Genomic DNA, 12,460 nt, shown 5'->3' on the forward strand with positions numbered 1-12,460 from the left:
TCCTGCATACCTACTAACAAAATAAGTAAGTATAAATAATTTCACCAGCTCCTGGTACTCTTGGAAGGCAGTAACAGCCACAAACCCAGTTACTGTCTTTATCTTTGGGATAACACAAGTGAAATTACAATATTGACCCAACAAATCCTTACAGGAATTTTCCTAAACTTTGTTACTTATAAAGCAGAAGGATTTCTGTATAACCCACAGCAATCCAAGGGTAGGCACGGGATCTCTTCAGGAAGATTTGGAGCTATCCTGAGGTAACAATTTCTACAGTTCCTTGAAGGGTCCCATTATTGCACAACACCCTAAAATATGCTGGAACATTATTCATGTCAAATTAATTGCCTGGGAGGAAGGAAATCAGTTTTACTCTCATTGCTGGAAAAAACTGAGATACTGAGATCTCTCAAATGTCTTGGAGAAGAGGACAAGTGTGAGGGAAATTACATTTGCCCAAGCATTTCTGTGGGTATTCAACAATTGCCCAGATTTCCAGAACTAATAATCAAATAAACAAATGCTTGGCTCTCCTGAACAATTTGACTTATATAATCTCGTGTACACCCTAAGTGCTGTATTTTTGGTATGTGGATGTCATAAACTTCTCCATGAATAACTGAAATATTCCACATCTCCAGCTTTTAAAGGACCGGCCATTTAACATCAAACTCCAGTTTATATGCAGGAAAAGAGTGTTTGGGGTAGGGAAAAGAGATTAACTGGGAACATCCACAATGGAACACTTGAGCAGTCCTGGGGGATCATTACTTACAGAGTTAAATGTCGGCCTTGTTGTGCCCCCACATTTTTGTGGGGCACCTGTCCCGGCTCCGCTCGCCTGCCCTCCAGGCTGGGGGGCCTATGGGGCAATGGGATCAGGGGGCAACACAGTGGCAAGGGGGGGAAACAAAAATAAACTTTTCAAAGATCCAACAAGGACAGGCTTTACAAATTACAAAAGTCCAAAGTAAGAAATACCATAGTGAGAGAAAGGAGGAAAAAAAATTAAAAAGAGGAACAAAGAGAAAAAGGGAAAATTCCCCATCCTCAAAGTGACTCTCCCTCTATATTTCAGACCAACACAACTGGAAAACATTCAGCAGATACTGTTTCCATTCACCATCACTTTGTCTGCAAAAACTCTGTGCACTGATTTCTCTTGTTCCTGGCTCATCTTATTATACCCACTAATGGGTGATTAAATAAAACATTAGAGCAGCTGTTCTCAAATCTTTCAGAGCAGCTCCTTAAGAAAGAGATCACTCCACTGGCAGCTTCCTGAACCAGCAGAGTCACTGCTTGGCTGCAACGTTCACAGCAGCTGCTTCTTTGGCAAAATACAGCAGGTGCTCCAGACATCTGTAATTCTGCATTAGTGATTACAAACCACCTTCACGTTACCAGGGAGCTCTGGGTGCTCCATCCTGACATTCTCTGAGCAGAGGCATAAAACAACATGTTTGACATTTACAACTTACATGCTTAGAACTGAACCCAAAACTCAGCAGCATCCTTACTCACTTTGAGTATTGTCTTCAGCCCACATGGAATCTTCATATGGGCCATATTTAATGATGCATTAAATATGAGTATGGGCATCACAGCATGTTTGTGGTCAGGCTGCACATGATTTTGACTGTAATTTTAGCACATGCTGGAATTGTTTATCTGAGTGTAAATACATCAGTTGAACTTCTCACTGTGACGCTGCTGTGACTGTAAGTATTGATTTGAAGTATTATAATGAAGGATTTAGAAATTCTTGAGGTCAACCATAAGACATAGGAATGAGAGAGACTTGAAAACTTTTGCCAGCAGCAAAAATTGCATTCTCATGGGAGAATTCACTTCCTCCTAGAGTGCCCCCAGTCCAGCTCACCTGTACAAAGCTACTGTCTAATGCCATTAATGGGTGTCTTGTTTGCCAGCATCACATGTTAGGGGGAAAACTCCACTGACCTGCATTTAACCCCCACATGCCCACACCTCCTACCCGTGCAGGAACAGCTGCCTCGTGGTTTGCCAGTGGGAGTGTAGGAAATAGCAAACCTGTGTGAAGATGAGAGTCTCAGAACTCCTGCTGTCCAAGCTGAGCACAAATCTGATGGACTGGAAAAGCTCCTGGATGCTGGAGCGGAACTGCTCCTCCTCCATTCCACAAGTAGCTCTGGAGTAAAGGATCCGAGATTGGACAATGAACTTGAAAAGATATTCCAAGGCCTTAAGGAGCAGGAGAGGAAGGAGATCAGGACAGAGAAAAAGAGAGAAAGAAAAATAAAGGAGCTTTAAAGAGATCCAGGAAAGACTCTACATGCATAATAACTAAATTCTTGAGTTTTAGAAAGGAGAAAGAAAAACAGGTTTTATAAGTTACATAATTCAGTTGAGGAAGAGCTACTCTTAGGCAAGCACCCATTCTCAACCAATAATCTTTATTACTTGCATGTACCACTAACAGAAAAAGTATGCATTTACATCAAAGAGATAAATCTGAGTTACATAATTTGAGGAAAATTTTGGTCAAGGTAAGAAACTTCTGGTTTTCTCATGACTTGACACAATGACTGAAGTGTCTGAAGAAGCTGTTCTGTTTTCTTTCAAAATTTCGTAAATGGCATTATTTAGAACTGCTTTTATTTGACAGCAGTGACCATGAAGAAAACACATTGTTCTGAGCAGCTGTAACAAGTCACTCCCTATCAACAGTTCTGAGACACCAACCCAGCAAGGTGACACTTCACACACCTCCTTGGTACTGGCTGTGCACAACTGTCAATGCCAGAATGCACCAAATATCAGGGCCATCTCTCCTCTCGGTGCTAACAGGATTTACCAGCAAAGCAGCATTAAGGGAAGATATAATTCATGGTTTGATGACATCCTCAAAACCCAGCACAGGAAAACAATAGGCTGGAGATTCAGCAATCATAGGCTGCACAGAAGCCTTAATAATATTTCACTGTATTCCACAGAAAATATTCTTGTCCCACTTCAATACTGGGAAACTGGAAGTTAATTCAAATCCAAATTTTTCTCCCAAGAGATATTTTTGCACCCATGAGAGTCCCTCACTGAACCACACAAGATACACAAGTATGCAATGCTATGTTGTAAGTTCTAGAATGCCACAGCTTTAAGGATATAGACTGGGAATGTGAAATTCCTCATAAAGCCATCATGAGTTTCAAAATGTCATTGACTCTTACAGCCTTTTTTCCCCTCAGAAATTATGGCAACTTTGGTAATTCAGCAGGTATCATTTATACTTCTGTGCTAAACCATGTCCCATGGAAGCTTCCTTACACCAAAGAACTTCATCAGGAAATACCAGCTGTGTTCCTGGCTCATTTCCAGACAAAGGCCCAGTGGTTCCCAGTCAGCTCTCCAAGGCTGACATCCCTGTGCTAACACCAAACCCAGCACATGCAGTGCTCATAGGAGCTGCTTTAGGGGTTCAGTACACACAACCATAATTCTCATCTGAAGGCCCATAACTTCAGTGTGAGAATTAAGTTTTGCAGTGAATCAGAGCATTTGTGTGTGAACCTCCATAATTGCCTGTGAAAGGTGAGATAGCAGGGCTCAGAACACTGCACTTCCTTAGCACAATGAGCCCACACAAACCAAGTTTTGGTAGCACAAGTCAGCACCAGGACTAACTTTGGCTCTTGCTACTACAACATCACAAATACAATGTGTATTTGTGCATAAAGACATACAAGCACGCTGAGAGAAAATCCCAGCCTTCAGTGATGTTTGGCACGATATAAAAATCAGTATCACATTAAAGTAGGTCCCTTACAAACACAGTCTGTGTGCATGTTCATGTAACAGGTGAGCACCTCTGCCCTGTGACCAGCAGGGAAGACTCAGGGAAAACCTCCTGAGGGAAAAAAGGCCTTGCTGTTGGTTCCCAAATCTAGGCAAAACCCACCTATAATTCTGTTGGATGATAATTCAAGCTGGAAGGGCATTTCCTTGACACAGTTCCCTAGTTCTTAATTTCCTTAGGGACAATGGCTGTGGAGCCATTCATGGACACTTGGTTACACAAGTCCCCTGTGAGGCACAGGCAGCTGTTCCTGAATGCAGCTTTTGTGGAGCTTTGTATATGGCACAATAAAGGAGCATGATGCTGTGTTCTAGGTAGAAATGTCTTTCCAGTTATAGCTCCTCCAAGTTGCACAGGAGGTTTTGAGAATTAAGAGCAGCCTTGAAGGAGGTAAGAAATTTTTGAAATCCTCTAGAACTCTCTTTGCTCGTGCCCTGCTTGGAAATCAGAATCCTATGAGACATCTGTGTGTCCATCATGAATGTACATGAGCAGCCAGGAGCCGTAAGGGTGCAGAGTATTTCAGCACCAGCTTTAGGGCACTACACTGAACAGATAATTCAGAGGAAAAGGGATACAGAGCTATCCCTGTTTTCTCAGTCAAAGAGCTGCTAATGCAAGGACTGTGGTGAGCACATCAAAGACCACAGAAATCCCCAACAGTAGAATCTGGTACTAGTAATGACACATTAGCAATGATAATGTCTTTGGTACAAACTTGCTCCAAATGCCTGAAATAAAATCTGGAAACAAAGAAGGAAGTCAATCACTTCACTGTAATGGGAGAAGATAAAGACCTGAATTTGGGCCTGCAAGAGATACCTGCAAAAGCAACTGTCTGAATAAGATGTGACAGCAGTGTGGGTGGCAGAGGATGTGCTGTCAGGTCTGCACAAACTCTGCTGATAATTTCAATTCCTGTGCTTGGAAAGGCTTAGGCTGTCAGGTCTGCAAACTGACCTCCCTCACAGAGGGAACAGCCACATTCTAGGCCAGCAATTGAGAGCCCTAGTAAGCAACGAGCTGCCTTGGAGGCTGAGACACAATGTACTGTATTCACAAACTGACTTCCCTAACCCCAGCTGCTCAAAGACATTCCAGCATTCCTGTTGTTATTATTTCCAAACAGGACTGCTATGAGGTTCAACAAATGCAGATCATATAAGGACAATATCCTACATCTCAATTTGCTGCACTGCATAAAGCACTAATGAGTGGTTTGACAGGCAAGAAAACTTCCTCAAAGTCATTCCAGCTGGAGATCTTCCTCTCATCTTGTAAATTTAATAGCTTTTTTAGCAATTAAAAAAGGAAATATAAGAATAGAAGAAAAAAAAGGAGGAAGTTTCTAATTCCTTGAAAAGGCATCTTTACCCTATTTTTACCATTCCATGCGAATCTGTGGCTGAAAATTCCCAAAGATGTTCCTAAGCATGTCAATATTTAACAAAGACAAAGCAAGCACTGGTGTAATGCCCTTGTATTATCTGAATAGGATCCTGGCAGGGGATCTGGAAAGTGAGAGGATGGCATTGGCAGTGTCCTTCACCTGGAAGAGGTTTTACTTGTTTGTACTGACGAGTGACAAAATCCAGGTGCTGGTCACTGCCACTGCTTCCAGTTTTCCAAGTGCCCAGACTCAGGTGTTAGGACAGCAGCCCCTTCTGAGGCAGAAGGTGCAGGTGGGCATTCACTCAAAGAAAAACATCTTCCTGCAAATGTTGGCATCTTGTATTTGTGCACTTGACACACTGACTTCCAGGCTTACTATTACACATGGTAAAATGAATTCTTCATTTATTCTGATTTCTCTGTAATAAATAGTACCCAGATTCCTGGTGTTTCTCACCACTGTGCCTCTCTGGGACATCATGCTCCCATCACAGAACCATAGGTCAGGTCTTGTGCTACTTCTGAGGATTTCCTTCCAGTTAAAGACTCATTTATCTGCTGCTTAAAATACTCCTGGACTTCAACCTGTGATACAACGGAGCTGTCTCACAGCCAGAAATGAAGAGCAAAACTTTGATTCATAGCACCCATGCCTGATACACTCAAAACTACTGCTGCTTGAAGGGCAAGGTGTAGCCCACACCAATGGAGTATTTATGCACTGGCCATGGAAGTCCCATTTAAGTTCTCCACAGGGTTGCAAAAGGGCTTAAGGGGATTTAACTCTTTCAATATTTTCAGCACAAGAATGAATCTCCCCCTAAAACTAAAATTGTAGCTATATATACAAAAGTCCAGTTAAACAATTATAGGAAGCCAGTACTACATTACCCTTGATTCCATTTACAGCTTCCCAGCCCCTCTGTGGTGCCAGAGGAGCAGACAGCAGTGCTCCCATTGGATACCTACTCTCATTGCCTCCTGGATGTGGTCCTGGCGCACGAGCTCGGCCGAGCGGTCCATGTACCACTTCAGACACCGGATCAGCTCCCTGAGGGAACAGGAGTGAAGAGCAACCTTCAGCACCAGGTTTGACACTCATCAAACATTTTGGTTTTAGGGAGAGATCTCTAAACCAGTCTCATTTCACTTTATTTCAGTGGTCAGTTACATCTGTACTTAATTATGAATTTACATAGTATTTCCATTTATTTAAGTTTCAAAACCAGAAGATGATTTTTTTCTCTGTAATTCACTTGGACCATGAGGAACACTAAGAGAACATAAAAAAGATGTTACTAGAGAGACAGCTTTGATAAAGGCATGGTTCTAAGACCAAAATATACATCTGTTTTAATAAGAAATCCCAGCTCTCATCTCAGTAAGCTTTTAGAAACTGAGATCACAAAGAAAATATCTGCATCTATTTTGTTAACTACACGAGACCATCTGGACTAACTTACAAAGCTGTATTAAACTCATGTTTTATTTCAGACATCAGACTACCAAAAACATTTATTTTGTCTGAAAGAGGTGCTAATTAACACAAAGCAGAACACCTTTTTACTCTCTGAACATGACTATGCCTTCCAGTGGTATATATTATCTATGGGTTTTTACCTACTATTCATAGAGTATTCTTTATATTTATTTTAACTACATAAAAATGTGAATTGCTTTAAAGAACCAAAAGAAATTATTAGCTTTTTTTATAGTTTATTGTGGCCAAAGATAGAATACACTCAGATATATAAAAGCAGTGGTCTAAAAGAAAGGAAAAACAACACCCTGAAGGGTAACTAACTCCTTTCAAAAACTCTGTCTTATTCTCTGGTGCAAGACTCTTTTGAATACCAGAAAATAAGGCAGAATCTTCAAAGTGAGAGTGAAATTTAAATTTCTGATCTACTGAAATTAAATTGTAATCAAATAGAACATCTTATGTGAATACCTGTCCACTTCAGAAGTCGCAATTAGTTCTCTAAGCTTTCACACAAGTTGTGCATCCCAGCATTCTTAAGATGAGGAATGCATATGCTCTTGGTAGCTCATTTGTATAGACTACAGACTGTAATGAGTTATTGCTGTCTCTTCAGTTAAAAAAAATAAATAAAAAAAAAAGGTTTTCCAGTCCAGAAGAGCAAGAGAAATGCCCAGTGTGGCCACGCTCAGCCACTTGTGACATCGGGCACCTTTTCCCTGCAGCTGTGCTGGAAAACTTCATGTGAGTAGCTCTACTTTTGGGGACACTGCTGCCAGGATGGTTGTCATCCTGATGGTGCCACCATTCCCAAGCTTGGTGATGCCACCTCTCAAAGGGAGGAACACAAGACCTACTTGTAAGCCAGAGCTCCTGCAAAGTGCTTCTGGATGTAGGTGTCCATCACGGGGCGGAAGTGGAAGTACTTGCTGTCACGGAGCAGGTTGATGATGAACACCTGGGGACATGAGAAGGAAACCCAACTCAAGGAATTGCACATTGCTGCCAAGTGACCACAAACAAGTGACCAAGGTAAGGAGCATTCATATACATGAGTTGCTTTAAACAGTCACAGCTGTGTTATCAGGTAGTATTTGTTGCTTCTCCCATGAGAGCAAATACTGCTGCCCCTGGATGTGCTGAGGTCAGCCTGCCCTTCTCACCCATTACAGGAAACACAGCTGGATCCAGCTGAGTATTTCATATTTGACAGAAGCACAATACCAGCAATGTGATCATAAGAAACTTAAAACTCACTGAGCATGAGATAAATAACAATCCAGCAGCTTACCAGAGACTGAAAGACCAACAGACCGTACTTCTCTGTGTTGTCATCCAAAACTACAAACAACGTGTCCAGAATATCTTGTAAGAACTAAAATGACATGAACAAAGAATTTAAACTTAAATTATATTCAAAAGGTTATTTCTCCCGTGGTTAAATTAGTTCATACATGTTAATATCTTTGTGAAACACTTGCCAAGGACAAATCACTTCAGGTTCGCCCAAGTGATGTGACAAGTTTTAATTTGATTTTACTAAATTTTTTTTTTTCTCTTTACAAGGACTATTTTCAAACAAGAATGACAGAAAACCAAAATATAAGAAATATGTATTATATACCTGATTTGTAATTTTGACTGAGTGTTCCTCTCACTTTAAGCTGACTGGAAGTGCTGCCTGACACCAGTGGCAAAACAACTTGCTCTCGTTCTCAAATCTTTAGAGTCTCAGGTACTGTTCAGCATCAAATCTGAGGCTGGGCAGTACATTAAATTGTGTTTAATATTTAAATTTTTGTTAAAAGACAGAAAGTAAAGCTTTTCTAACAAGCATTAACTAGGGCAAGTTATATGCTGCCAATTGCTTCTTTCACCCTTAACTCCACAACTGTCAGTTGAGCACTGACAGTTCAGTGATTTTTCTTTCTGAAAGCAGAGTCTCCAAAAGGATGAGTGTGAAGGACAGTGCTAGAGATCATTAACTATACATTCTCCCATGATTTTTTAATTTACTCTACTTAAATTTCTGATGCTGACAACAAGAAATAAATTATAACAATTTATGAAGTCTCTGAAATGATAAAATGTCTTTTTCTTCTGAATTATTATATTCTGTTCTTCATATCCCAGTGCCAAATGACAGCTGATTTATGGGGAGATTCAATTACTTCTCTCCATGAAATAATTCAATCCATATCTTCCTTTTTCTTTCTCTATAAAAATCAGATACTTATACTGCCCTACAAAGTGTAAAAAACATGACATTCTTCAAGAATTCCAATATAAATGTGCTTTTTGCTCCCCTGTTGCTGTTATCAAGTTATCATCAAGAGTAATATTCCAGATATGGCAACACTCAAATGACTTACAGTGAAGTGGCTTTAATGATAAACTACTTATTAAGTGATAGGACTTGTCTTCAGTTTCTTCTCCTTGGTTGTTTGTGTTAGAAATCAGCTTTTACATCCAGATTTATAGAAATAAATCCTAGGAAGGGTTCCCAGCACACCAGAGATTATTGGGGCGTATCTGGAATGCACTTTGTTTTGCTGAAACCACAAGTATTCAAACGCAGTTGGAAGTTCCTGGCCCCTAAGGAAGCTCAGGCCACACAAGATTATCATGTGGAGCGACAGTGGCTACAAAACCCGGGGAAATGACGAGCTGGCAGACAGAGCAGTGGTGCACTGCTGGCTGGAAGCAGCAGAGAGCCCCTGCCAGGGTCTGTGTCTGCACCAGCAGCTGCGTGGGACTGCAGACTGGCACCGCTGGTGCTGAGGACCCAGCACATGTGGCTGAGAGCATTTGACTAAGGATTAGCTCTGGTGTGATCCCACAGACTGACTGTGCAATAATTTCTCAAGTGTATCTTCCTGCCCAGTTTCCTGTCATAATAAAATCCCAATTCATACAGGGTGGAAGTTCACAGTGTGAATCAAAAAGCACAGTAAGAGGGAGCCTTCAGAAGCGGCCTGCAGGTCTGAACTCACTGCCTATCACAGATACATCCAAAGGCTGTTATTTCATGTAGTACCTTAACAATCTCCTCGCCACTGACATGTCTCAGTCTTCCCAGAATATCCATCACTCGATCTGGGTAAGCTTTCCATTTGAGCAGGGCAAGCAGATCCACTGCAGAGAGAGGGAGGGAGAGCTAGAACCACACACAGAGGGAAGAATGGCAACCCCAGACCCATCAGAGATTCGATCAATTTGCACTCCACCTCTTGATGCAGTCCACACTTCTTGGAAAATAACATATATATATATATATATATATATTAATATGTATACTATATATAATGGAGAACAAGAAGTACAATATAGAGTAAGTCAATACTGCTAACAGAGAAAGGAATGAAGGAATGGTTAAGTGCTTTGAAGAGAGTAAAGGCTGCATTTTTCTCTGTGTGACTTGACACTGCACTGTGGACAATCCACTCCTGGCTGCTTGTGCCTTAGGGCCATTACTGTAAAAAAAATCTTATTTACTTAGCTGCTCTGTACAAGTCAAGCAAAACAAACTCTGGATTGTGTGGAAGTGCTAATAGTGAATTTTTTTTCTCTCTTTCCTAATTCCTGTTGCCTTGGGCAGTTCTGAGGGGTCAGCAACTCACCATTCTGGGTCAGTTTGGTAGAAGAGAGCTGTGTGGAGACTGAGAAGGTCTCTTTGGTGCTGCGCTGGAAGATGAGGCTGGAGGGGATGTTGGGGCAGCCGTTGTAATCCTCCTTGCAGCAGGGCAGCCCCAGGTACAGCGCGTGGTTGTTGAACGTGCTGTTCTCATCACACTGCAGGGACAGCACAAGGGATGGAGCTGTACCTTGTCCATCTCATCCCACACGCCCACAGCCTGTCAGCAGTTCCCCAACAGTGCCTGTGTTGGGATTTTTGTGGGTGCACACCCACACTTCTAAGGAAAAGCTGTGCTTGGGGGCCTGGACACGCCCAGAACAGACCAAGCTCTACAAGCTCTACAGAGTGGTCCCCAACCATTGCCTCGTTAGAACTCACCAGATCTTCCAGATGTAAACTTAGGATGCTGCCTGAAAATTATACTGAACAAATAAACCCAGGTGAATCAGCAGGAAGGAAAAAACCCAAAGCCCAAATCTCTTGCTGCAGGGCTGTGGCACTGCAGCACAAGGCATTTGAATCCAGCACAATGTCATCTTACAAAGGCACAGAGCAATGCCTTAGGCTGGTAGAAGTGCTGAATGCTCATGAACACCAGTGTGTTTGAAGTCAAAATGGATGGGATTAATAGCAGATAAATCATCATCATCAGGATGGAAAAGGTGAGCTGCACCTAGAATAGAAGGCTCTACCCAAACCATGTGATTTTGGATGTATAAAATTTTGAAACTACTATTAATCTGTTCCTCACACACTTCTAATAAGGGAGAGAAGAATAATGTAATGACCATTACTCATTTAAGTACTGAAGTAGAGATGAGCAGTGAAAAGTCTGCAGAGAGCTGGTACCTTATAAACATAAAGCTCATGGATATCATCCGACAAGGTCGTGCCATCATCTCTCATCAATGGGGTGAATGCAAAACCAAAGAGCTTCTTTTCTCCCTTGTCCTTTGCTGCAGCAAGAGATAGAAAGAAGGAATTGTATTTGTGCATACCCTATCTGTCAATATATACAAGATTACTCACCAACTTCTCCACATGCCTAAAAGTAAACAAGCAGCTTACAGAACAAACAACTTTTCTAATTCTAATTTCTTTTTTCTAGTTCTATGTAAAGGACTGACAAGCTTCAAATCAAACACAAATATGCCAAACATAGAAAAATCTAAACTGTTTATCCTGCAAAGAAAACATTCTACAGAAAAACACAACAAAAGAACAGCAGGGACAAACATCTACAAAGCGCTTTGCCCTGCACTGATTGTTCACCGTGTTTTTGTGCGCCACTTGATAAATTCAGCAAAAGGCTGCTTAGCAATGCCCCTTCACTGTATTGCAGGCTGGCCTCTCTTTCCTGCTTTCCATCCAGATTTAACTGGCAGTGGAAGGAGCTGGGGCCTTTTGCACTTGCCCTGGCCAGGGGAGCACTCACTGGAGCAGTGGCGGAACTCGAAGCGCAGGTGGGAGCCGCGGAAGCGGTCGATGGGGATGGGCAGTTTGATGATCTCCCCCCAGCGCGGGCTGTTGTTGTGGTACAGCACGAAGGAGTGGTAGGCGCTCCTGCTCGGCTCCCCCGAGCCCAGGCTGATGCAGTCCTGCCACCAAAGGAAACAATCCAGCATTAAACACATCACATCAACAGCCAGGAGTCATTTTATTACCTGGTGATAAGCTTGATATAGTTCATGGCTTTCTGTGGACACAAAAGAGTCAGAAGCAGAAATTCAGACACAGTGAAATGTGAAATTTTTTAGGAGATCTTCAAACTTTGTTTTGGGTCAAAGGGTGAACAAAGAGACCTGTGAAACTGGATGAATCCCAGTATTTTAAGTTATTATCTTAAGCTAAGTTTTCCATCCAGCACTGAGTAGATACAATAAACATCTAAGTCCAAACCGAGTCCAAAAAATAGGACATAATAGGACCATCACTTTTAATATTAGCCTTCTGTGAAAATATCCTTTAACCAGGTTTCTGCTTCAGTATCTCAGTTCAGAAGTGTTAACTGACCTTTCCAAGCTCTTTACAAATGTTCATCTTTCAAAACTACAACTATCCATCCTCACCAAGTATCCCAGAAAATTCTAATCAAGTTACTTCCTCCGTGGGA

At 41.7% G+C, this 12,460-nt stretch overlaps 1 protein-coding gene across 1 annotated transcript in view; it reads right to left on the reverse strand.

Moving 5' to 3' along the window:
* Nucleotides 1–12,460, reverse strand: part of DOCK3 (dedicator of cytokinesis 3) — a 181,659-nt gene that overhangs the window by 53,015 nt on the left and 116,184 nt on the right. The window contains exons 16-23 of the mRNA XM_033517541.1: nt 11,783–11,945; nt 11,197–11,303; nt 10,331–10,502; nt 9,748–9,845; nt 8,002–8,085; nt 7,568–7,668; nt 6,200–6,281; nt 2,056–2,226 (exon numbers count right to left, since the gene is read on the reverse strand). Of these exons, the coding sequence (XP_033373432.1) occupies nt 2,056–2,226; nt 6,200–6,281; nt 7,568–7,668; nt 8,002–8,085; nt 9,748–9,845; nt 10,331–10,502; nt 11,197–11,303; nt 11,783–11,945 (978 nt within the window). The remainder of the gene's footprint in view (nt 1–2,055; nt 2,227–6,199; nt 6,282–7,567; nt 7,669–8,001; nt 8,086–9,747; nt 9,846–10,330; nt 10,503–11,196; nt 11,304–11,782; nt 11,946–12,460) is intronic.

The sequence above is a fragment of the Parus major genome, chromosome 12 (assembly GCF_001522545.3).
Source record: "Parus major isolate Abel chromosome 12, Parus_major1.1, whole genome shotgun sequence".
Taxonomy (NCBI): Eukaryota; Metazoa; Chordata; class Aves; order Passeriformes; family Paridae; genus Parus; species Parus major.